Source organism: Salmo trutta, chromosome 28 (assembly GCF_901001165.1).
Source record: "Salmo trutta chromosome 28, fSalTru1.1, whole genome shotgun sequence".
Taxonomy (NCBI): domain Eukaryota; kingdom Metazoa; phylum Chordata; class Actinopteri; order Salmoniformes; family Salmonidae; genus Salmo; species Salmo trutta.
The window spans coordinates 38731477-38757995 of NC_042984.1; the positions used below are offsets into that span (position 1 = coordinate 38731477).

At 46.7% G+C, this 26519-nt stretch overlaps 1 protein-coding gene across 5 annotated transcripts in view; it reads left to right on the top strand.

The window, feature by feature from the left end:
* Window positions 1-22560, top strand: part of LOC115166170 (nuclear receptor coactivator 3) — a 123175-nt gene extending 100615 nt beyond the window's left edge. For 3 of the 5 annotated variants that reach the window (XM_029719924.1, XM_029719926.1, XM_029719925.1), the window contains 20 exons: window positions 1132-1239; window positions 1983-2143; window positions 11229-11329; window positions 11436-11610; window positions 14473-14655; window positions 14814-14900; window positions 15071-15211; window positions 15452-15599; window positions 16035-16567; window positions 16702-17795; window positions 18009-18138; window positions 18293-18478; window positions 18637-18867; window positions 19038-19149; window positions 19261-19750; window positions 19842-19943; window positions 20113-20353; window positions 20497-20674; window positions 20763-21066; window positions 21215-22560. In XM_029719924.1, coding sequence (XP_029575784.1) covers window positions 1151-1239; window positions 1983-2143; window positions 11229-11329; window positions 11436-11610; window positions 14473-14655; window positions 14814-14900; window positions 15071-15211; window positions 15452-15599; window positions 16035-16567; window positions 16702-17795; window positions 18009-18138; window positions 18293-18478; window positions 18637-18867; window positions 19038-19149; window positions 19261-19750; window positions 19842-19943; window positions 20113-20353; window positions 20497-20674; window positions 20763-21066; window positions 21215-21226 — 4698 coding nt within the window. In that variant the 5' untranslated portion in view covers window positions 1132-1150 and the 3' untranslated portion in view covers window positions 21227-22560. Of the gene's footprint in view, window positions 1-508; window positions 992-1131; window positions 1240-1982; window positions 2144-11228; window positions 11330-11435; window positions 11611-14472; window positions 14656-14813; window positions 14901-15070; window positions 15212-15451; window positions 15600-16034; window positions 16568-16701; window positions 17796-18008; window positions 18139-18292; window positions 18479-18636; window positions 18868-19037; window positions 19150-19260; window positions 19751-19841; window positions 19944-20112; window positions 20354-20496; window positions 20675-20762; window positions 21067-21214 lie in introns of those variants that run through there. The other 2 variants (XM_029719928.1, XM_029719927.1) reach the window with 2 other exon arrangements.
* Window positions 22561-26519: the final 3959 nt, after the last annotated feature.

Below are 26519 nucleotides of genomic sequence, written 5' to 3' on the forward strand. Positions count from 1 at the left end.
CAGTAGAGGCTTCATGCATGTCGGTCAGAGGGTAACCATGTAATCAATGGAATAAATATGATGCACTTGCTGGGAAGGTTAAGAAGGGCACTGGAGTGTGGTTCTCCTCCTGATCGTGCACTGCATCCCTCCCTTTCTTCTCTCTCTCTCTCTCTCTCTCTCTCTCTCTCTCTCTCTCTCTCTCTCGCTCTCCTCCATCTCCCTTCCTTCCACGCCTTCTCTCACTCTCTTCCCGCTCTCCCTCTTGCTCCCTCCCCTTCACTACACTTTTCCCTCCTCCTCTCCTCTGTTTCCACTGCTTGGGACTCCCTAAAAACACACCACTTCGACACAAGTTACTTTTCGTAGCCTTAGCCTAATTCTCCTGACCTGCTGTATCGAAGCTGTGTGCTTTTAGGGGATCGCCACTGATCTCAATCTCTATCCTCTTGCTCTCATCCTGCCCCGCCCCCCCCATGTCCCCTCCCTTTCTCTGTCTCTCACCTCATTCACTCCCCCTCCTTTTGCATTCTCTCCCTCTGCCCCCTCTTCCTCTCTCTCTTTCCCTCCCTCCTACCTTTCTCCGGCGTCACTGGTAAATAAATGGACCAATCAGCGTGGACTTCATGCTGCCAGCTTCTCCTTTCCTCACTTCTCTTCCTCCCCCTCTTCGCCTCTCTCCACCTTAGACAGCCTACATTCCTGTAGACCGAGTGAGATGCATTGTAGGAGACAGACTGCTGTCTAACAGGGTTAGTCGTACAGCGTGTCTTACTGTCAGAGACACTGCTAATCCTTGTGTGTCTGCGTGTGTGCGCGAGGTCATACACACACTCTACCCTGAGAGGAGGAGGCAGACGATGCAATATAGATTTTTCATATTGTGCCAATAGCGTGATTTGCATAAAATAAGCTTAAGAGTACCCTGGAGGTTGGATATTTAGCATAAAGCTTCTCCTTCACGTCCTGTGTGTGTGTCCCTCTGAGTTTGAGTATTATCCACAGCCATAAGGTGAGATGTGTTTTTATATATGGAGGTTTCCACACCTTCTCGTTTCTTCCCCACCCAGTTACATTAACAACATCTTATTGACCATCCCTCCCATTATCTGACCTGTGGCTAAGCACGTGTGTTTGTCCTGTCCCTGTCAGGTGCTGATATGTGTACACGATGAGCGGACTGGGGGACAACTCCATGGAGCCTCTGAGCTCGGAAAACCGAAAACGCAAGCTCTCCACCTGCGACACGCCCAGTCTGGGGTGAGTAAGGCAGCGGCTGGCGTGAGGCCATGGGATGGGGGGGGTATTTGGGGATTTTCTAATTCTTTTTTTTTAAACATACAAGCGCAAATCTATTTTGTCAAGTCAGATACATTTTTGTTCATATCTTTTATGAATCAACTTCCAAATGTACATTAAAACAGGGTGTAGTCTTTTTTAATGTAGCCCACTGTAAGTCAACCCTGGCTTCTGAATCTGGAGATCTCTAGTAGCTGTAATCACTTACATTAAAGGTATCTCGTCTACACTACAGTTTGGACCAGTTTACAACCGGTTTCACAATATTTGACCATTTTGATTATTGGCTGGCATATTGAGTTAAGCTCAACATTGACCTGTTGGAAATCGGTTTATTTTTCAATAGTCTGAAAACGCATCCTCAAAGTCAAGACAGGTCGAATGTATGTATGTATGTATGTATGTATGTATGTATGAGAGAATTAATGCATACATTCATACCTGAACTAGAGAATGGTGGTGACGCGGAATGAGCCACATCCCCCAGAATGCTATATTGTAAATAACACAGACTGCTCAGATTCACTAACCATGGACATGTAACAACAAGTTATTTGGAAATAGGCCAACTTCCTTGAAATGTTTTGCAATGGAAAACAAAAACAAGTATTTCTTATTGGACAGTTTCAGGTAGCCCCTCCCTGTTTCAGTCCATTTTCTTGTGTTTGAATACCGGTAGTAAAACACAGTGGCACCCCCTGTAGGTGTGAGCGAAGGCGGCGGGAGCAGGAGAGTAAATACATTGAGGAGCTGGCCGAACTGATCTCTGCCAATCTCAGTGACATCGACAGCTTCAACGTCAAGCCAGACAAGTGTGCTATCCTCAAGGAGACGGTGCGCCAGATCAGACAGATCAAGGAGCAGGGTGAGTACACACACACACACACACACACACACACACACACACACACACACACACACACACACACACACACACACACACACACACACACACACTGCAGTGGTGGCTAACCCATTAGTAATATCTATCACTATCAAATCACATTTTATTTGTCACATGCGTGTATACCTTACAGTGAATTGCTTACTTACAATCCCTTAACCAACAATGTCGTTTTAAGAAAAATAAGTGTTAAGTAAAAAATAGATAAGTAAAAAATACAAATAATTAAAGAGCAGCAGTAAAATAACAGTAGCGTGGCTGTATACAGGGGGTACCAGTACAGAGTCAATGTGCGGGGGCACAGGTTAGTCGAGGTAATTGAGGTAATATCTTTGTAATTTTTATTAGGATCCCCATTAGCTAACGCCATAACGCTAGCTAATCTTCCTGGGGTCCAACACCAATTAACAAGAAATTACAAACAACCACTATCAAGACTTCACAAACATTCAACAAGTAGACAATACAGATAATGAAAATACCTGACAGGAAACACATTTAACATTCAGTTGATGCTTTCCATTTCCTGTCCAGTCATATGGTCTATCACATTAGATGTTCTTTTATTTTTTTCCTTGAGGGTGGATTTACTTTTTGCCTGAGAAATATGGATTAGTAAAAAGTTCCATTCAGCTATAGCTCTATATTAAACTGTAGATTTAAGGCGATTTGTCCTTGGCTTGAGTTGTTTTAGCTGCCCTGAATTTGCCTGTCTGGTTTGGTGGTTATGCGTGTTGCTAGTATTTACTAATTGGACTGAAAAATACTGTGGTTTTTTGAAAAATATAACATTCCTAAAGAAAATCAGAAGACTAGATTGTAATTTGTTTTTAACGTGAAGCCATGAGAGATTCTGATGCATTTTAATAATATTCATTCGCTTAGAGCAATGAAGAGATAATCTGGCAGCCCTGTTTTGAGCCATTTGGAGCTTTTTTATATCTTTCTTTGCTGCAGATGACCATATAACCAGACAGTACTCTAAATGTGATAGGACCAGGGATTGACCATATAACTGGACAGTACTCTAAATGTGATAGGACCAGGGATTGACCATATAACCGGACAGTACTCTAAATGTGATAGAACCAGGGATTGAATCACCTGATTCAGAGTGCTAGATGTTACATACTCTGAACATTTTCTTGTAACAGCAATTCCCTCACCCATCTTACCATGATAAACCTGCATCCAACATGATGCCTTGTAGTTTTTAGTTTTTTTCACTTCCTCTGCATGCATTCTATTCATCTACAAATTCAATTAGGGATCATCAGCAAGCATATATCTAGAACCATATACAATACATTTAGTTTTAGAAATGTTCAACACCAATTAGTTCATATCAACCCATTCAGACACCATTCTTAGTTCACTGCTCAGTACATCTGTTAGCTCATTACATTCTGATGCTGCGCTATACATTGTAGAGTCATCAGCACTCTTGCTTTGTTCTTTACTGAAGGTAAATCATTAGTAAAGATAGAGGAGTGGGCCTAGGCAGCTTCCTTGAGGAACCCCACAATGTATATCTTTACTATTTGAAAAGCTACCATTAAAGAATACTTTTTGTCTTCTCCTGGATAGATGGCTTTCCATCCAGGATAGAGCTGCATCCTTACAACCATAACATTTGAGTTTTCCTAGTAACAGTTCATGATCAATTACATCAAAAGCAGCACTGAAATCCAGCAACACTGCACCAACTAACTTCCTATCATCTATACTCTTTAACCAATCATCTGTCATTTGTGCTAAGTCCGTACTCTTAGAATGCCCTTCTTTTTATGCATGTTGGAAACCCGTTATCAGACCATTACATGAGAAATAATCCTTGATTTGTACAGATAAAATTGTGTCCAATAATTTATCTAACACAGGCAGCAAGCTTATAGGATGACTATTAGGATCAGTGAATGCAGATTTGTATCCTTAGGTAGTGGAATAACCTTTGACTCTTTCCAGACTTCTGGGCACACCCCATACATCAAGCACTTATTAAAATTGAGATATTGGTGTAGATATTTGGTTAGCTGTAACTCTAAGCAATTTGATGTCTAGATTATCTGTACCAGGTGACTTGTCAGCTGAAAGAGACAACAGCATCCTTTCTACCTCTTCCCTTTCTACTAGATGACATTTGAACCTGCATTGCCTCTCCTTCATGATACAATCTTTTATAAGGGTATATGACATGGAGCCATCAGTTGGAATCAAAGCATTCCTCAACTTGTCCTCTTTGCCTGTAAAATATTAATTAAAGTAGTTTGCGATGTCGTGTGGTTTTGTAATAAATATACCCTCTGATTCAACAAAAGAGGCGGACATGTTTGAATTCCTACCCATAATAGTGTTCAACGTTCTCCACAGCTTTTTCCCATCACCCTTTACTTCATCAATTTTGTGCTGATAGAATCCCTTCTTTCCTTTGTTTAGCTTGGTCACAAGAGTTCTTAATTTACAATAACTTTGCTTATCAAACAACGTACCAGATTTATTCGCTACTTTTTTGGCATCATAATGTTGAATCATTACATTTCTCAGCTCATCATCAATCCATGGGGCACCATTTGACCTCACAGTGCATTTCCTGAAAGGGGCGTGCTTATCAGCTATACTCATAAATAATTTCATAAACCAATTTAGTGACATTTCAGGATCATCCTAACTACACACTTCTAACCATTGCACATTCTAAATCTCATCCACAAATGAGTCCTGATTGAACCCTCTGTACGTGTAGGTAGAGTTAAAGTCACTATGCATAGATAATAAACAGAGAGTAGCAGCAGCTTAAAAGAGGGGGGACAATGCAAATAGTCTGGGTAGCCATTTGATTAGGTGTTCAGGAGTCTTATGGCTTGGGGGTAGAAGCTGTTAAGAAGCCTCTTGGACCTAGACTTGGTGCTCCGGGACCGCTTGCTGTGTGGTAGCAGAGAGAACATTCTATGACTTGGGAGGGCCTTCCTCTGACACCGCCTGGTATAGAGGTCCTGGATGGCAGGAAGCTTGGCCCCGGTGATGTACTGGGCCGTACGGACTACCCTTTATAGTGCCTTGCGGTCGGAGGCTGAGCAGTTGCCATACCAGGCAGTGATGCAACCAGTCAGGATGCTCTCGATGGTGCAGCTGTAGAACTTTTTGAGGATCTGAGGACCCATGCCAAATCTTTTCAGTCTCCTGAGGGGGAATAGGCTTCGTCGTCCCCTCTTCACAACTGTCTTGGTGTGTTTGGACTTTCACTGACTACACAGTACCACTGCTAGACATGGCTATCTCAGAACCAGTACTGTGGCTATGTCAGAAATTGCATCCCTATTCCCTATGTAGTGTACTGCTTTTGGTCAGCGCATGTGGACTGGATTAATACTAAACCTATCACCACTACTTCTATCATGTCACCCGAAATCTGTGGGTCCCAATGTTGTTAGTGCATCTAAAGCCTTTGGAGCGTTGTTGGCCTTGATGGTAGCCTTGCAGATGTGAACATAGCACTGGAAAGCCAGCTGGGCTAAGTGGGAGGCAGTAAGAGCTGATTGTGTAGAGCAAGTCTGTAAGAGGGCTGGAGCCCTGGCTGTGTCTCTCCCCCAGAGCAGCTGGGCCTGAAGAGTGGAGTGGAGTGGAGAGGGGAGGGGAGGGGAGGGGAGAAGAGACTGAGGGAGAAGCTCAATTGCATACTCCTCGCGTCCTCTCTCCTCTCCTTGCCTCCTTCTCAAAACCCATTGGATGAGAAAGCCAGAGGTCCCTTCCCTCTGACCTTCTCCTCCAATGGCTTTCGAGAGGGAGGCGAGGAGAGAGGACATGAGGAGTATTCAATTGAGTCTCCCTAGAGAGCTGTACAGATCTCACACATGTGTCTCTCTCCCAGGGCCCAGGTGCACTGAGCCACAGAGCATCCATCACTCCTACATCTCCCACTTTATTTCACAGCCTTTGCTGTTGGTGTTTGTTTGGGGGAACTTTGGCACGGCATTATATGCATGTCATTGGCTGTGTCTGTCTCTGTGTATGACAGCAACTGTGGTTGTGTAACTGTTACAGGTAATAAAAGTGAACTGCTCAGTCTCAGTTATTGTCTGACAATAATTCTCTATTGTACTGCATAACAGGCCGTCCTTGTAAATAAGAATTTCTTAACTGACTTGCCTAGTTAAAGGTTAAATTTAAAAAATTCAACATTTCATAAGTCGCATACCTCCACTACACTACTTTGATACGCATCAGTAGGGATTAAGAAGTGAGTATACGGTTTATACCTGCGTATACCCTCCACTACACCACTGGCCCTTTGTGCTTTACAAAAAAGTGCAGTCTACATGAGTGCGCTGGTATTACGGTTGCTGTCCTTTCAGAATCACCAACCTGTCACACACTGAAGGCCTATAGGTTCTCCACTGCCCAAACATGTCTATGACAGATATAAAGGCTGTTAAGATATTCATGTTTCAGGAAAGGAGTGTATACAGTGCATTCCCTTGACTTTTTCCACACTTTGTTACGTTACAGCCTTATTCTAAAATTGATTAAGTAGTTTTTTCCCTCATCAATCTACACACAATACCCCATAAAGACAAAGCAAAAAAAGTGTTTGCAAATGTATAAAAAATCGAAAACTGAAATATCACATTCAGATAAGTATTCAGACCCTTTACTCAGTACTTTGTTGAAGCACCTTTGGCAGCGATTACAGCCTCGTCTTCTTGGGTATGACGCTACAAGCTTGGGGCACCTGTATTGGGGAGTTTCTTCCATTCTTCTCTCCAGATCCTCTCAAGCTCTGTCAGGTTGGATGGGGAGCGTTGCTGCACAGCTATTTTTAGGTCTATCCAGAGATGTTCAATCGGGTTCAAGTCCGGGCTCTGGCTGGGCCACTCAAGGACATTTGGAGACTTCGCCCCAGTCTGAGGCCCTGAGCGCTCTGGGACAGGTTTTCATCAAGGATCTCTCTGTACTTTGCTCTGTTCATCTTTGCCTCGATCCTGACTTGTCTCCCAGTCCATGCCGCTGAAAAACATCACACAGCATGATGCTGCCACCACCATGCTTCACCGTAGGGATGGTGCCAAGTTTCTTCCAGACGTGACGCATGGCATTCAGACAAAAGAGTTCAATCTTGGTTTCGTCAGACCAGAGAATCTTGTTTCTCATGGTCTGAGTCCTTTAGGTGCCTTTTGCAAACTCCAAGTGGGCTGTCATGTCCTTTTAATGAGGAGAGGCTTCCACCTGGCCCTTCTACCATAAAGGCCTGATTGGTAGAATGCCGCAGAGATGGTTGTCCTTTTTGGAATGTTCTCCATATCCATAGAGGAACTCTGGAGCTGACCATCGGGTTCTTGGTTACCTTACTGACCAAGGCCCTTCTCCCCAGATTGCTCAGTTTGGCCGGGCGGCCAGCTCTAGGAAGAGTCTTGGTGGTTCCAAACTTTCTCCATTTAAGAATGATGGAGGCCACTGTGTTCTTGGGACCTTCAATGCTGCAGACAATGCAGCCTCGACACAACCCTGTCTTGGTTTTTGTTCTGATATGCACTGTCAACTGTAGGATCTTATATAGACAGGTGTGTGCCTTTCCAAATCATGTCCAATCAATTGAATTTACCACAGGTGGACTCTAATCAAGTTGTAGAAAATCTCAAGGATGATCAATGGAAACAGGATACACCTGAGCTCTGAATACTTACGTAAATAAGGTATTTCAGATTTGTTTTTGCAAAAATTAATAAAAACTTGTTTTTGCTTTGTCGTTATGGGGTATTGTGTATAGATTGATGATGAAAATGTGTTATTTAATCAATTTTAGAATAAGGCTGTAACTTAACAAAATGTGGAAAAAGAAAAAAGGTCTGAATACTTTCCGAATGCGCTGTATATTTGGCCTGGTGAAGCGGTTTTATGCGATGATTGAATGTAAGCTGATAATTATGTTTTTTACTCAACTGGTCTCAAGTCAAGACCGAGTACAGATTCATCCAACACCGAGACACTCATGTGTGAGACTTTTATTGTACTTTTGAGCGTGTTTCATTCCCCCCATTGGATTGGCACTGGTTGGGGGGTACCAGCATGGAGTAGCAGGCTGAAGTTGGTCCAAGCAGACACTGATCTGAGGTCAGTTTAGTGTCCTAGATCTATCAGAGCCTAATGGAGTGGGTGGGAGATGGCATGAACTGAGACAGAGGCTGGGGGAGGTGACAGTTGGTCTCTGCCACCTCGACAGAAAGGGGAAGAGGGTACAGCTGGCGGTGACTTGCTGGAGACTGGTTGCCATAGTTACCGGAAGTGAATAATGAAGTGGCATTGGGTTTCACTTTAGACCCCTCTGTCTGTTTCTTTCTTTCTCTCTCTCTATTTGTCCTCTTTCTCTTTCTTCCTTTCCCTCTTACACTGTTTCTCGCTCTGTCTCTTACTTTCTCTCAATCTCTTTATCTTTCTCTCCCTCTTACCTTCGTCTTTCCTCTCTTCGACATTATCCTTCACTAGTTCACTCGCTCCTCCTCCCTCCTCCTTCCAGCTTGCCATTTTGGCCTCCTCTGTATTTCAGTCCAATAAAGTATAGCATCCTCAGGTTGCTCCTAGCATCTTAAGATATTGAGGGAACCACTGGAGCGCATCCTCTCTCTCTCCCCCTCCCTCTGCCCTACCCCTCTTCTCTGTCTACCCCCCCTCTCCCTTGCTCTACCTTTCGGTCTCTATCTCTCCACCACCTCCCCCTCACTCTGCCACCCCCCTCTTCTCTCTCTCTCTCTCTCTCTCTCTCTGTCTCTGTCTCTGTCTCTGTCTCTGTCTGTCTCTGTCTCTGTCTCTCTCTGTGTCTCTGTCTCTCTCTCTGTCTCTGTCTCTCTGTCTCTCTGTCTCTCTCTCTACCTTCAGAGCGGGGCTGGCGGCAGGCAGGCAGCAGTGGCTGTGTTTCTTTGTGTTGGCTCTCTCTCCCCCCTGGGACCTAATCAGATGGAATGATTCCTGTAGCCCAGCTCCAGACAGCCTCAGCATTAATACTGCTGCTGCCTAGTGCCTGCCTGGGTCTCTGCCTGCATGCCATTCAGCCAGTCCCTCTAGAGTCTCCCGCTGAATATAAAGCATGGAGGAAGGAAGGAAAGGAGGAAGGATTTTACCTAGTGCACACCATACACTACACTACACTACACTGGTCTACACCCAGCCATGGTCTGGTCTCAGCCCCATCGCTCCTTAGAGAAGCCTGCATATGGACGTTGCTCCCCTTACCTGGTGCTTTGTGTGGAGGGGAAAATGAGAAACGCTGACCCCTGGTGGTTGTTGGAGCTCTAAGTGGATTTGAACGTTGAGTTACACAGATCTGTGTTTAGTGTTTACGCCTTTCACAGCCCAGCTCTTCACACTTGAAATGTTTTCTTATTCGCACACACACTTACACAGAAGATGTGTGTTACTTTGTACTTGATTGTAGACTGAGGTACACTACCGTTCAAAAGTTTGGGATCACTTAGAAATGTCCTTGTTTTTGAAAGACAAGCACATATTTCATCTGTTAAATTAACATCAAATTGATCAGAAATACAGTGTAGACATTGTTAATGTTGTAAATGACTATTGTAGCTGGAAACAGCAGATTTTTTATGGAATATCTACGTAGGCGTAGAGAGGCCCATTATCAGCAACCATCAGTCCTGTGTTCCAATGGCACGTTGTGTTAGCTAGTCCAAGTTTATCATTTTAAAAGGCTAATTGATCATTAGAAAACCATTTTGCAATTATGTTAGCTCAGCTGAAAACTGTTGTGCTGATTACAGAAGCAATAAAACTGGCCTTCTTTAGACTAATTCAGTATCTGTAGCGTCAGCATTTGTGGATTCAATTAAAGGCTCAAAATGGCTAGAAACAAAGAACTTTCTTCTGAAACTCGTCAGTCTATTCTTGTTCTAATAAATGAAGGCTGTTCCATGCGAGAAATTGCCAGGAAACTGAAGATCTCGTACAACGTTGTGTACTACTCTCTTCACAGAACAGCGCAAACTGGCTCTAACCAGAATAGAAAGAGGAGTGGGAGGCCCGGTGCACAACTGAGCAAGAGGACAAGTACATTAGTGTCTAGTTTGAGAAACAGATGCCTCACAAGTCCTCAACTGGCAGCTTCATTAAATAGTACCTGCAAAACACCAGTCTCAACGTCAACAGTGAAGAGACGACTCCGAGATGCTCCGGGAGTTGCAAAGAAAAAGCCATATCTCAGACTGGCCAATAAAATAAAAGATTAAGATGGGCAGAAGAACACAGACACTGGACAAAGGAAGATTGGAAAAAAAGCGTTATGAACAGACAAATCTAAGTTTGAGGTATTCGGATCACAAAGAAGAATATTCGTGAGACGCAGAAAAAATGAACAGATGCTGAAGGATTGTTTGACGCCATCTGTCAATCATGGTGGAGGCAATGTGATGGTCTGGGGGGTGCTTTGGTGGTGGTAAAGTGGGAGATTTGTTCAAGGTTAAAGGGATCTTGAAGAAGGAAGGCTTTCACTCCATTTTGCAATGCCATACCCTGTGGACGGCGCTTAATTGGAGCCAATTTCCTCCTACAACAGGACAAAGACCCAAATCACAGCTCAAACTATGCATGAACTATTTAGGGAAGAAGCAGTCAGCTGGTATTCTGTCTATAATGGAGTGGCCAGTACATTCACTGGATCTCAACCCTATTGAGCTGTTGTGGGGGCAGCTTGACCGTATAGTACGTAAGAAGTGCTCATCAAGCCAATCCAACTTGTGGGAGGTGCTTCGGGAAGCATGGGGTGAAATCTCTTCAGATTACATCAACAAATTGCCAACTAGAATGCCAAAGGTCTGCAAGGCTGTAATTGCTGCAAAATGTGGATTCTTTGACGAAAGCAAAGTTGGAAGGACACAATTATTATTTCAATTAAAAATCATTATTTATAACCTTGTCAACGCCTTGACTATATTTCCTATTCATTCTGCAACTCATTTCATTGTCATGGAAATGTCTAAGTGACCCCAAACGTTTAAACGGTAGTGTATATCTGACTGAACTCTCTCCTCCCTCCGTCCAGGCAAAGCGTCCTCCAACGATGACGATGTTCAGAAGTCAGACGTGTCCTCGACGGGACAGGGGGTCATCGACAAGGACCACCTGGGGCCGCTCCTGCTGCAGGTGAGGTCAAAGGTCACGACTCTCCTCTTAAATTGTCTGGCTGTACCGTCTGGCCTCTTATTGGCCTGTTGTACTGACTCTTCATGAGTTCACCCTCTGTCCTCAGGCCCTGGATGGCTTTTTATTTGTGGTGAACCGAGAGGGCAGCGTCGTGTTTGTGTCTGACAACGTGACCCAGTACCTGCAGTACAAACAGGAAGAGCTCATCAGCACCTCCGTCTACAACATCCTCCATGAGGACGACAGGGAGGAGTTCCACAAGAACCTGCCCAAGACCAACGGTACGGCACGCTCACGCATGCACACACATACATGCGAACATACGCACACACACACACACACAGGCGCACTCTCTTTCCATGTCTCTCAACATTCTGCAGTAGGGAGACAGGGTGAAGATGATTTAAAAACCTAGCTTGGAGATGTGGTTAGACACACACATTATCATAGACATATACAAACACCTACTCTTCCCTCCTATCCTCCTTTTCTTGCTCGGTCCCAATAATGAGCGGTTTCTCATAAACCTCCTTGAGTGCACAAGATCCTCTCTGACACACCGGAGCCCCCCACACAAACACAAACACACACACACACTGAGCCCCACCTGCTCCACACACCCAGGAGCACACACATATACACACAGAGCTAGTGCTAAGCAGACAGAGCGTGGCAGAGCTGTCAGTCACACTCAGTGGTCCAGACAGTGTAAAACAGGCCTGTGCTCCATTCAGATCCCATGGCAGCCATCTGGAAACTGCTCACTATTGAATAATGCACCCCTGTATTTCCCCAGCTTGAATTCTGTGTGTGTGTGGGTACGTGTGTGTGCGTGGGTACGTGTGTGTGCGTGGGTAGGTGTGTGTGCGTGGGTACGTGTGTGTGTTTATTTCTAAAGCCAATTAATTATGGATATGTTTGCTCTGCTGAACCTGCTCCCTCGATTTAACTCCCCAGCAGTGTCCCTAAACAGCGGCTCCAAAGTGTCATTGACACTCTCTCTCTCCGTCTCCCACCTCTTTCTCCGTCTCGTACTCTCTGTACTCCTACTTTTTTAGAATAACGTGGTTGCTAGGACTATCGTTTATTTATTTCGCTGGTCCTTTTCTCTCGCTTTCTTTTTTTGAATTCTCTCTCCTTCCCGCGCCTCTCCCCCATCATTACCTCCGACTCCATGAATGAACTACGCTCTCTCTGCACATTCCTGTGGGATGACCACTGATCACGCCAACTGGGGCTTGCACCACATATGCACGCCACACAGAGACACACACACACACACACACGCACACATTTTCTCTCACTCACACAGTCCCCTGTGTGTGTCTAGGGGGCGGGAGTTTTTCTCCCCGAGTCTACCGTTCTGTCCAGCCTCGGCGCTTGTTAATTGTGTCTAAGGGGAAATGTCTGGGCCTCACGGCAAGGCTGGGCTGTCTCTGTCAGGCTGAAGATTGGATCCTAACCGTCTAAGACCTTTTTTAAATCACCATTCAGTACCAGTTAGAAACCCCCAAGCCCTAGGGCATCCCACCCTGTCAGTGGGGGCTGGTGGGGGGAGCTGTAGGAGGACGGGCTCATTGTAGTGGCTGGAATGGAACAAATGAGTCAAACGTGGTTTTCATATGTTCGTGTTTGATACCGTTCCATGAATTCCGTTCCAGCCATTGCATTGAGCCTTGTCCTCCTATAGCTACTCCCACCAGCCTCCTCTGCTCCCTGTACAGACAAACCTTCCCTCTCTCCCGCCACCTGCCCTGTCAGAAACAGACAGACTGGGGGGCCTTGGTCCCTGATAAGGCTTCAGACAAACGTTGGGGGAGAGTGGGGTTCCAAACCTTCCTCCCCTGCGTCCTAATCACTGATCTCACATGACTGGAAAGGAGAATGGAACCTGTGCTATTTTAACACATATATTTAATTGTGTTTGTGTCCTTTGGAACATTTCCTAGAAAAGAGAATGTAGGATGCACGCTACTGTAGCATCTCTCTCTCTCCCCACCTCATCCCCTTCCCTGTGAAGGTGACCCTCTGGGTGGCTGTTCTCTGATGAGGAGTCAGGGCCCAAATGAGGATAGATGGCTGGGTGTCCCTGTCTACCTGGCCTCTCTGCTCTGCTCCCCCCCCTGACCTCGGCAGCAGCACAGGGCTGGAGGGATATTGGAAATCGACACGTCAGCTACATTAATCCCACGGTCCATTTAGCCAGGAATCAGAACGAGAGGAGATACTTTTGCTTTTAGATATGAGGGAAAGTAGTAACGCTGGTTCGTCTGTCGTGTGTGTCCGGATATTTGAAATGGCATGATTTAAAAGATTCAAACATGCATCTTTCTTGATGTTCATGTTCATCTCCAGCTTGGGTGTCTTTGTTATATGCCAGTCACTCTGGATAAGCCTGTTTTCTCATGTCATTTGTGACTCTTGACTAAATATGTTTGTGTGTATACCGGACACACACAGTGTTTGTCAGTATACATTAGTGTGGGGCTCTCTCTATCCATGGTTGTTTGTACATGTACAGGTAACTGCCAAAGTAAAGGAAACACCAACATAAAGTGTCTTAATAGGGCGTTGTGCCTCCAACAGCCAGAACAGCTTCAATGCACCTTGGCATAGATTTTACAAGTGTCCGGAACTCAATTGGAGGGATGTGACACCATTCTTCCATTAGAAATTCCATCATTTGGTGTTTTGTTGATGGTGGTGGAAAACGCTGTCTCAGGTGCCGTCCCAGAATCTCCCATAAGTGTTCAATTGGGTTGAGATCTGGTGACTGAGACGGCCATGGCAGATGGTTTACATCGTTTTCATGCTCATCAAACCATTTGGTGACCACTCTGTGATGCCCTGTGATGGCGGCATTGTCATCCTATTGGGGCATAGGCATGGTAGCCAAAATAATGGCTTGCCCAGCATTTTAGTACATGACCCTAAGCATGATGGGATGTTAATTACTTAATTAGCTCCGGAACCACACCTGTGTGGAAGCGCCTAACTTCAATATACTTTTGTATCCCTCATTTACTCAAGCATTTACATTATTTTGGCAGTTATATGTTTATTTTAATACGGCGTATGCATTTGAATTGACTATATATTTGAATGTACTACATGTATAGTGAGGTGTCTTCTCTCCTCCTCAGTGAATGGGGTGTCCTGGGGGGGGGAGGCGCCCCGGCAGAAGAGCCACACCTTCACCTGCCGCATGCTGGTCAAGTTTGGCAACACCCACGGGCCTGTAGAGGAGGGGCATGGAGGACCGCACTACGAGACCATGCAATGCTTCGCCCTGACCCAGCCCAAGGCCATGATCGAAGACGGCGAAGGTACAGACACACGGGCGCACACACGGACGCATACACCGACACACACACACCACACAATCGCGCGCACACACACACACACAGTATATAACATTTGGCCCGATCCCAGAATGAATGTCTGTGTATGTGTAGGTTAAGTAGTTATTTCCCATTCTCCTCAGACCTGCAGTCGTGTATGATCTGTGTGGCCCGTCGTGTGACTGCTGTGGAGAGAACAGAGAGCTTCAACACCCGACACGAGCTCACAGGTGAGACTGACAGCAGCGTCGCTGAGGTTTATTACTTATCCCGCAAACCTGGTTGTATCATTTGATTTCATAGGGCCTTGTGTGTCCAGAAATGTGTACAATATCCTTCAATAGGTGTGTATTATCCACGTTCAACCATGTCCATCTCGTCTCCTCTTCTCCCCGTCCAGGTAAGCTGATCCAGATAGACCAGAACTCTCTGCGTGCGTCGATGCGTCCCGGCTGGGAGGATCTGCTGAGGCGCTGTATCCAGATGTTCCTACAGCACAGCGACGGACAGCCCTGGTCCCACAAACGCCACTACCACGAGGGTACGCCACACACACACACCTGTACCAATACACACATCTGTTACATGCGGAGTCACACACACACACACACACACACACACACACCTGTCTTAAAACACACATGAATAGCATCACTAAGAGCCCTTTATGTCAGGATACCACCGACCCTATACCTCATCTTTGATATATATTTCACTTCCATATCTTCATCTGAACCCATTGTATTTGCCCCCTCGTCCTTGCCCCCCCCCCACCCCCCAGCCTTCCTGCAGGGTCACGCTGAGACCCCCCTGTACCGCTTCTCCCTGTCAGACGGCACCCCTGTCACGGCCCAGACCAAGAGCAAGCTGTACCGCCACCCCATGAGCAATGAACCCCAGGGCTTCATCTCCACCCACCTGCTACAGAGGTACACACACACACACACACACACAGCTGAGGTAGCTGATATCCACAATATCCTCTCTGAGCTTAGCAGATAGATCTGACTGTTTATACGGATGCTCCAGACAGTGGAGGAGGCCTTAAAGGCCTCCTAGTGGGTTTGTACATTTTTCAGGAAAATGAAAATGTTGAATCATTGTGCTTGACAGCCACTTAAGTCTCTTAGAAGTAAAGTTTACAGGGTTGAGTAATGAATTAGAGAACGCCTCATTCTCATTGTGAATATTTTTTTCAGTTTTTACGCCCTTCAGTTCCATCTTCGGACTCTTCAAGAGACTCCTTTGCTAGACTTGATCTGTGTTTACAAGAGTAAAGTGCCAAGGATGTCATGATAACCGCACAAGCCTCCCATGCTCTTTTCTCCTCCTGTTTCTTCTCTCCTCCTCGTCCTCTCTTCCAGGGAGCAGAATGGCTATCGCTCTGCCCAGACTGGGGGCATGATGCCTGGGGCTATGAGGCAGCAGGGCATGGGGGGCCCCAACCCCAACGCCCAGATGAACATGCCCCCTGGCGCAGGGATGGGGATGGGGGGTATGAACCGGGGCTATGGGCCCATGAATGAACAGAGCCACATGGGACAGATGGGAGGGGGCTCAATGTACGGAGGAAATGGAGGTGGGGGTGGCGGTGGAGGCATGGGCAACAGAATGATGCAGATGAATCAGATGAATCAAATAAACCATATGGGCCAGATGAACCAAATGAATCAGATGGGTCATCAGATGAACCACCCGGGTCCAGGCAACCACCCAGGCATGCAGCATCCCCAGCACCCACAGCAGCACCCCTTCCAGAGCAGTGGGGGTTACGGACTTGGGGGTATGAGCAGCCCCTTGGGGAGCCCCCGGATGAGTGGCCCCCAGCAGGGGTTCCTGATGTCCCCCCGAAATCGAGGCAGCCCCAAGATGGGCGCCAGTCAGTTCTCTCCTGGAGGTATGTCAATCACTATACATTTGCACAGTTTTGCTGTGCTTCATAAAACACAAGATAATCCATTTTAGGTTTTAGATATTTTTTTGTAGAAGTTATAGTACAGTTTCTAACAGTGTATTTTGTTTCTTTCCCAGGCATGCACTCCCCCATTGGCCCTCATGGAGGAGGAGGTGCGGGAGGAGGTGGCACCTCCTTTTCCAGCAGCTCCCTCAACGCCCTCCAGGCCATCAGCGAGGGGGTCGGGAGCTCTCTCCCTTCGACCCTCGCCTCCCCCTCCCCGGCCCACAAACCAGACAGCTCCCCCAGCGTCCACTCCTCCTCTCAGTCCTCCCAGCCAAGCCAGCCGGCCAAACCAGGCACTGACGGCTCCAAAAGCCCTCCTGGGCCCGGCGAGCACCACCACCCCCTCCACCACCACCACCACCACCACCCACACACCCAGGCAGAGAGCTGCGGAGACAGGTTGGACAGCCAGGCCACGGCAGGCAGCAAGGAGCCTGGAGAGGGGACCAGCGAAGCTGGGGTGGCCAGCTCAGAACCCACCCGGAGAGTCCCAGACAGTAAGGGCCATAAGAAGCTGCTTCAGCTGCTGACCTCCCCCACTGAGGAGCTGGGGTTAGGGGGAAGTGGTCCGGCCTTGCCCTCTATACCGCCCCCACCAGGCAGCAGCAACACCCCAGCAGGGTCCGACACTAAGGACCTCACAGGAGGCATGACCAGCCCTTCCTCTACCGGAGTCTCCTCCTCTTCCTCGGCCTCCACCATTCAGGGCCCGGTGTCCGTCCCAGGTGGAGCTGCTCTGGCCAATGCTCTGGCCTCGGCCCACTACACGGCGTCGCTGCAGGAGAAGCACAAGATCCTCCACAAGCTGCTGCAGAACAGCAACACGCCCGACGAGGTGGCCAAGATCACAGCCGAGGCCACTGGGAAGGTGACCCTGGGGGGCCAGGAGGTCCCAGGCGAGACAGGGGCTGGGGGAGGAGGAGGAGCAGGAGGAGTGACTGAGCCCAAGCAGGAGCAGCACAGCCCCAAGAAGGAGAAGACTCACGCGCTCCTCCACTACCTCCTCAACAAGGACGACACTAAAGAGCCCGTGGACGTGAAGCCCAAGCCTGAGGAGCTGGAAGGAAAGGGCCCCCCAGGAGCCACTGCCAGTCCCCCATCCAGAGGCCCTGGACCCACCCCTGAACATCCAGAAAGCAAGATCAAGTCAGAGCCGCCTGATGAGGTAACCACAGTGTGGGGATCAGATCGTTACCTTGCTGGTAGATTATTAAAATGACATGAGTATACCTACTGATAAGTAAGATATTGATTGGGCGACATTGGCCTTCAGTGTGAACATTTTCATTGCTCAGAAGTGCTGAACCTCCGTAGGTTGTGTACGTCTGAGTGTGATACTGTGCTGTTGCTGATACACGTGTATCTATCTTTTCACCAGTTGGAGAACCTGGAGTCCATCCTGGGAGGTCTGAGAGGTTCTGGCTCTGAGTTCTACCCCGAGCAGGGAGGAGGAGGGGCTAATGAAGGAGGGAACAAGGCCCAGGGTTGCCTGGATGACAACCTGCAAGGTAGGACCGGCCACATTAAGCAACACACACACAAACATTAAAAAAAGAAATGTTTTAGCCCTTTTTCGCAAAGTAACTTCCACACCGAGAGTCTGGACACCAGGCTATGGTTATGTACCTGTTCTATCTGTTGTGTCCCTCTGTGTGTGTTCAGGGAGTCCGGGGATGGCCCCTGGCCAACGAGGGCCCTTTCAGAGGGCCATGTCAGTGGACGCCAAGCCCCCCGGCGGTCCGGGAGGGGCGGGGAGGCGCCCCATGCTCATCAAACAGGAGAATATGTTGAGCAGCCCAGACGGATACCCAGGGAACATGGGTGTGTGTCCGCGAGGCGTTGGAACAAGTAACTTGTTTAGTTATTTTACTCTTTCTTTCTGGCTCTGTCATTTGTGTTCTCTGTCTTGCCCCCCACCCCACTACCTAGGTCTGTGTTTCAGTCAGTGCCATTGATGCTTGGTAAGAAAAATCTCATCTAGATGTGTGTGTTTTGTGTGTCCCCAGGGCCGATGAACAGGGGTATGGGGGTCCCCCAGCGCTCTCCCATGGGGGGGTCAGGGGATTGGGGAATGCCCCGCTCCAGCGCCAGCCCCGTGGGCTCAGCCGGTCACCCTTCTATGATCCGCCCTGGCATGGACTACAACTCCAAAGGCATGATGGGAGGTCCCATGGTGGGCAGGTCCAACAGTGTTCCTGGCACTAGATCCATGCTGCAGCAACAGCTGATGGACTTGGGTACGTGTGTGTGCGTTAATCCATCAAATAAACATGGTCGGGTATAATCTCCGTGTATCTGTCTGTGTGTGCATGTGTGTCTGTAATCCGTAGTAATTGATTCTGAGCGATGGAGTATCTGGTTAATATGTGGTGTGTGTGTGTGTGTGTGTGTGTGTGTGTGCGTGCAGGATGTTCTGGTGAGATGGGGATGGGGATGAGTCCGTTCAGTCAGCAGGGCCAGCCTAACCAGTCTCCCTCCTGGCCTGACAGTGTGATGGGCATGGAGGGCAACCACAACAGGTAAACTGTTCTCCCATAGTAACATTTGTTCTAATATATGATTTATACCAGGACAATTGGCAGCCAATTTTATCCTGTCATACTTTTAACGGTTCCCTGGGTGTGTTTCAGGCGTCAGTTTGGGAACGCCCTGGACGAGCTCCTTGCTCCGCCCACCACCAGCGAGGGCCAGAGTGACGAGCGGGCGCTGCTGGACCAGCTGGACTCTCTGCTCAACAACACGGACGGCATCGCCCTGGAGGAGATCGACCGGGCCCTGGGCATCCCCGACTTGGTCAGCCAGGGCCAGGGTCCAGAGCAGCACGGTGAGCCCTTCCCCGGCCAGGACCCCTCCATGGTGCTGGAGCAGAAGGCTCTGTACGGCCAGGGCTACCCCGGCCCCCCCTCCATGGCCATGCAGTCAGCCTACGGGGGGAGCCCCATGCAGGGCCAGCTCCAACAGGGGAGCTTTGGCCCCATGCTCTCCCAGATGGGCCAGGGGGGCAGCTTCCCGGGGATGGGGGGTATGGGTCACCCTCGCGCCAACATGATGAGACCCAGGATGATGAGCGCCACCAAACCCATGAGACTCCAGCTGCAACAGAGATTACAGGGCCAACAGGTTAGAGACATACACACACACACACACACACACACACACAGATAAACGCACACAGGACTTCATGTTGACAGGTTCTTATTTCCTCCCTCAGTTTATGAGTCAGACTCGGCAGGGGATGGCCATGAAGATGGAGAACCCTGGAGCGGGCAACCCTGGCATGAGGCCTGGCATGCAGCCTGGCATGGGGGGACAGGTAGGCACTCACCTCTCCTCCACATATATATACACACACACACACACACACACACACAACCTAGCACTTGGGAGCCACTTATGCCTAACCTTTCCTTGTTGTACATTACACATAGCCAGAACTCTAAATACACACACACACACTCACTACAGTCCTTCGCTGTCCCCAGCCTGGCTTCCTGAATGCCCAGATGATGGCCCAGCGTAGCAGGGAGATGGTGACCATGCAGATGAGGAGACAGAGGATGATGATGCTAATGCAGCAGCAACAGCAGCAGGCGGCAGCGGCCGCCGCTGGGGGGTTCAGCCCCCCTCCCAACGTCACTGCCCCCGCCGGCATGGACACCCCCATGGGAGGCCCCAACATGGGCCAGCCGGGCCCCCAGCAGTTTGGCTACGGGGGAAACTACGGTGAGTTTGGGTTGGTTTGACCTGAAGGGCCACAGGGTGTTGCTGCTCTCTAGTGGTGAGTTTTTGTACTTGCAGTGGGACATGGGAGTGTGTGTGGGTGGTGTGTGTTCCCAAGCTATAGCTCATGTAACATGTTCCTTCAGGTATGACCCAGCAGGGTGACCCGTCGTTCGGCCCTGCGGGCGGCAGCCCCCCCAACACTATGATGTCAGGCCGCTTGGGTCCTCAGAATCCCATGATGCAGCAGCATCCCCAGGGCGGACCCATGTACCAGGGTGCCGAGATGAAGGGCTGGCCGCAGGGAGGCATGGCCCGCAACAGGTGTGTGACAGAGAGGGAGTTAGAGAGAAATAACCTAGAACAACCAGTGAACTAACTAACCCACCTCCTTCCCTCCCTGTCTCTCCAGTACGTACCCCCAGCAGCAGTTTGCCCAACAGGGTAACCCGGGGCAGCAGCAGTTTGCCCAACAGGGTAACCCGGGGCAGCAGCAGTTTGCCCAACAGGGTAACCCGGGGCAGCAGCAGTTTGCCCAACAGGGTAACCCGGGTCAGCAGCAGTTTGCCCAACAGGGTAACCCGGGGCAATACGGGGGCATTATGATAAATGGGGGCATGCCTGCCAACGGAGGAGGGGGCCATATGGGCCAGATGGGGGGACAGATGGGGATGAACCCCATGGTGATGGGACGTATGCCGATGGGGTCTGATCAGGTACATAGCTGTTTATAGATTGCGTGTGGGTGTGTGCATGAACATACAGGAAGCATGTGTGAGTGTTGTCAATATTTATGTACACACGCAGAGACACACACACACTCGATGTCTACACAACTAACCCCATTACCTCTGTTCCTTACAGAAATATTGCTGAACCTGAGACCGAGGCGCGTGGTGGAACAGAAACAGTGTGATCCCTTTCAGAGAGAGGAGTGCAGTGCTCAGTGTGTACCAGACCAAACGTGCGCGTACGTGTGAGTGGTATTCTACTCCCACCAGCTGGGGGGTGCTGTTCCTCTGAACTCAAGGACAGTCTCACAAAACAAGACCGAGGACACACTCTATTCTACATGCACTTACATGAGACACGCCATGACCCACCAACACACACACACACACACTCAAAAACAGTAATGTATGTAAAGCAGAGACGCACTGTGACACACACACACACACACACAAACTGACAGATACACAACTGTTTCATTCCTCCATCAGTCTTTAGTGATGTGGTTTCATTAGACCTCTCTGGGTTCTATGTCTCTGTACTGGACACACGCCACTTGCTGGACCAAACAGACTGAAGCTGGGGGGACACACAGCTAATAATGATCTGGCTCTGACAGACACGGACGGACAGACATGAGAAGACATCCTCTCGTGGGATGTAACTAACGTCATGCTGTGTTCACCCCTGGGCATGGGAATTCTCTCTCTGCTTCGGAACACTGGAGGAAGAGAGTATTTCCTAGTTCTGGTCCTGAAGGACCACTGTGTATGCAGGCGTTGCATCCCATCCTGGTCTCTGAATCCACTCTAATACATATGATGTAGTCCCATTGCTGGAGACGGTGGGAGTTGCTTGTAATCACTGACACAGGGTCAGCTATTTTCACATCCCCTTAATAGTTAAGATTAGGGACCCTGATCCTAGATCTGTGGTCATGGGCAACTTCTACCTCTATAAGCTAAATGACTATACTGATGAGCAGGCCTATAGTCAATGAAGAACTCAGAAGTAAGTCATTGAGAGTCAGTATACATACACAGTGGTCCTGCAGGAGACTGGGTTAAGGTACGACAGAAGGAAATACTAGTTGGCTGTGATTGCACTTTACGGAAAGGCTGTCGTCAAAAGGATTGTGGAAATATTTCTTGGTCATAGAGGCCTTTACCCAAGAATGAACGCATAACAGAAAATCTGGTTTTGCTTTTGTGTGTGTCGGAGGACGGGGACTATTTTGATTGGAAATGGATTACCGTGACGATCATTATTCTAAATGGTTAACCAATTGAAAGGCAGCAAGCACAGATTTTATAGAACACTTTCTTCTGCAGTGTGTTGATTATGGGGAGGTTAGGGGATTTAAAAGGTTCTGATTATTAAAGTAGATCCTTAAAATGTGCTGACCTATTTCAGAGGGCACAATTAACCTCATATTTATACAACTATTCATAAATGATCATTTGAAGAAAGGAGAAAAAAAACAATGAGTATATTGTATTTTTAAGGAGGAATTCGTAAGATTTACGTTCTTGGTTACCTCATGGAACACTTATTTTTTCCAGTTATTGAATGAGTTAATTCCTAAAGTAATCCACACACTGTGAAAGAAAGGGTTTCCCTGATTTTAGTGTATGTTTATGCAGATTTCTAGCAATAATCTTTTCCCTTGGTTCTCCTGTGAGGGCAAAGTGAAGCATCATTTACTCAAAGTCAAAGCGATGGTACTCCAGTATTAGGATGCAACTCGTCTCGTTTGGATTTTTTTTTTTTTTTGTCTGTGAATATAAATTGTATATACGCTTCAAATGTATTATATATATATATATATATATATATATATATATATATATATATATATATATATATATATATATATATATATGCTTTTGTAGGTCACATACTGTTTTTGCACAGATTGTCAGGCTCGATATTTAAAGTATAATTTTCTTATGTCGTAGGTCAAAACAGCTTTTATTTTCAATACTTCAACCATGGGCGAAAAGCAAGGGGCTATTTCTTTGATCAATACTGAAATACTTTGGCTCGATTTTTCTCAGAAAGCTACAACTGCCACTTTTGTTCTCTCAGAAAACACTTTTTTTTTTATTTGTGATCTATAGATCATACATTTCTCTTTTTCAAAGACATTGTGTATATTTAGAGATGCTTGTGTGATCCTGTCATTTTCTGTTCATTTTTAAAAAAGAGCAATCAAACACACACATTGCCTAAAAGAGGTTTCATGTGATTGTGTTAGACTTATGAGGGTCCATGTTTCTTACCAGTGTGTGGATTGATATTTTTAGATAAGGCCCTATGATGGCTCTAGTACTCAGGCTCCCGAGTGGCACAGTGGTCTAAGACACTGCATCTCAGTGCAAAAGGCGTCACTGCAGTACCTGGTTCAAATCCAGGCTGTGTCACATCCGGTTGTGAATAGGGCGGCGCACAATTGGTCCAGTGTCGTCCGGGTCTGGCCGGGTAGGCCGTCATTGTAAATAAGAGTTTTTCTTAACTGACTTACCTAGTTACATAAAGTTTAAATAAAAAATAGTTCCATTCCTTATAATTCCATACTCTATAATTGGCCAGGCTATTTAACAGCGACTATGTGCTCACAGGTATGCTATTGTAGCCAACACAGAGCCATTACAATATCAAGACTGCTTTTCTAGTTTTCTCCCCTTCCGTTGGGCACAGATGGTGGTTTGTGGACAGTTTTTACTGTATGTGGGCTTTTTAGTTACAGTCTTGATCACTGCGGTTAGTTATATTTGTGGCTTCGCTTTTTCAATAGGAAGAGTCAGCTCATATATAGGGAGGCTGTACACTAGAGGGTTATTTGGATTCCCTCCCTCTCTCTGTCTGGTTTGAAGGTTATTTTGGGACATTTTACATGGTTTTATGTTGAACCTTGATTTTGCATTTACATTGTAGTATTGTCTGTGAAGCTTTGTGAGAAATCTTTTAAGAAATGCTCAATCCAAAGATTTTTGTTTTGTCATTCTGCAGTGCTTAGAAACCGGTTGTAGATGGTGCAAGTACTCTACTGGTGTGTGAATTTCTCTGCTGTACCCTACACCCTACATATAATCTGTTTTTCTTTGTGTGTGTGTATTCCCATTCATACATAACATAGAGTTAACATGGGTCTGATTCTGCTGAAGTGATTTTAATCTTGTTTGTAATTGTTGTTGTTTGTTTTTCTTGATTTGAATCTCTTATGTATGGCCAGTTCAAAGTTGTGGTGCTGGAAACAGTTCTTTCGTGAGATTGACCACTCAGAAAAGAAGATATTTTAGTGGCACTAGAAGACTAGACCGTGTGGCGATAAGAGACTATCCCATGGACTCTAAACTATTTACAATGGCTTCAATGCTGAAGTTGGCTATCTTATCTTTTAACACAATGGAGAATGTCTTTAAGCTGTTTTATGGAAACTTCATTACATCATGGAATAGCCTAGAGTTAATTTTTTTTTTGTTTCAGTCTTGAAGTATATTAAAAAAAAGATTTGCCTACTGAATATTCAAAATAACTGTTTTCTGTGCTTTTGCTTAAAAAAAAAAAAGATTCCTCTTGATGTATCTACCCTTTGATTTAAATGGAAAGAGGGGGGGGATAAAATAACACATGGGGGGTGGGGATATATACGGTCATAATTTCAGGATGTAAATTACTGTTCCATTTTTTCTTACTTGTTTCTTGATGTTAATATTGATGTAAATACAAATTTATATTTAAACATTACTTTGTGTGTGTTGTGTTTCATTGTAGTAACAGTAAGTTCCAAAATAGCTTGGCCAGAGGGAAGGGAATGAGAACTTGGGTTAGAGGGTAAGGCACTCGACTAGATGATAAAAGAATAGGGGCACTTATCATATGCGTACAAATGATGTCTGGAGACTGAGGGTCTGTGTGAACTAGGGGCCCAGAGGTGAGAGAGTGGGAGGAGGTGAGGGTTGTCTCGATGGGGGGGTGGTTGGGGTATTGTATGGTGTGTCAATAGGAAGATGGTACCAACACATGTAATTTGGAATATGGGGCCTCCTTGCCACTGTACTACTTAGGTAATCTCAAACAAAAGATGAATTTCAGACTAAAATGCACACCAAGATCCTATCGCTGTCATCATCAAACGAAATGTCTCTGCCCTTCTTTGTCCCATTGTTTAGTAGGCCTACTGAAGGTAAGAACAATTTATTGAGTTGGCCTCTCCACATGTCCTTTTCCCACACAGAGAGGGAGAGAGAACCAAAAGTGTGTGCAGAGGGGTCATGCACCCCTAAAAATCTGAGGGGGCACAAAGTATCTGAAGATGGCTTGGGAGTGGTCCGGAAGGGGCCAGGAAGTTGGCGAATTTATAATTTTTCAAACACCTGAAACTGCATTTTTTTTTGCCATAATCATTATGCTTAATTCTTTGTAAAAAAAAATTTAAAAAAATTAAAAAGATTTTTGTGCGTATCTAAGCATACCTCTTGAGCTCTCTGTAACTAAATATGCTTCTCTGCATTATGTTACAATCTGGATAAAAGATTGAAAGAATGTGAGTCTTATTCAATACATTTAGTAATTGCTTGCTTTTCTAAAGTCTACCAAACTTACCAGCAGGCATGCCAGCTAAGATGGTTAGACAAGCTAGCTACTCTAACTTGACTGATGGACTGAAATGGGTTCTTGGTAGCTGGTTCTGAGGTTTGGAGATTGGTAACCTATCTGGGCTAGCTAAAGCTTCATAAAATTCCTAGGTGGCTAGTAGTATTACAGAGAAACAACATTATTATTAACAGAACAAATCTGAGGGGTCACATGTCCCCTACAGGCATGACGCCTATGTGTGTCAGTGGAGGCTGCTGAGGAGAGGATGGCTCATAATAATGGCTGGAACGGAGCAAATGGTATGGTCATGTGTTCGATGCATTTATTACCATTCCGTTCCAGCCCATCCTCCCCAATTAAGGTGCCACCAATGCGTGTGTGTGAGAAAGAGAGAGTGTTCATGTGGGCCCTGACAATGAATCTCAGTAACACAAAAATAAGGTCCAGTTGCCAGGACCACAAATTCCATCAAGACAGTGTTGCCCTAGACCACACAAAAAACTATACATACCTTGGCCTAAACATCAGCACGACAGGTAACTTCCACAAAGCTGTGAATGATGCAAGAAGGGGCTTCTACGCCATCAAAAGGAACATACATTTTCACACCCCAATTAGGATCTGGCAAAAAAATACTTGAATCAGTTATAGAACCTCTTTGTGGTTGTGAGGTCTGGGGTCCGCTCACCAACCAACAATTCACAATATTGGACAAACACCAAATTGAGACTGCATGCTGAATTCTACAGAAGCATCCTCTGTGTACAACACCAAATAATGCATGCAGAGCAGAATTAGGATGATACACCTATAGAGAGATTAACCTGAAGAAGAGTCC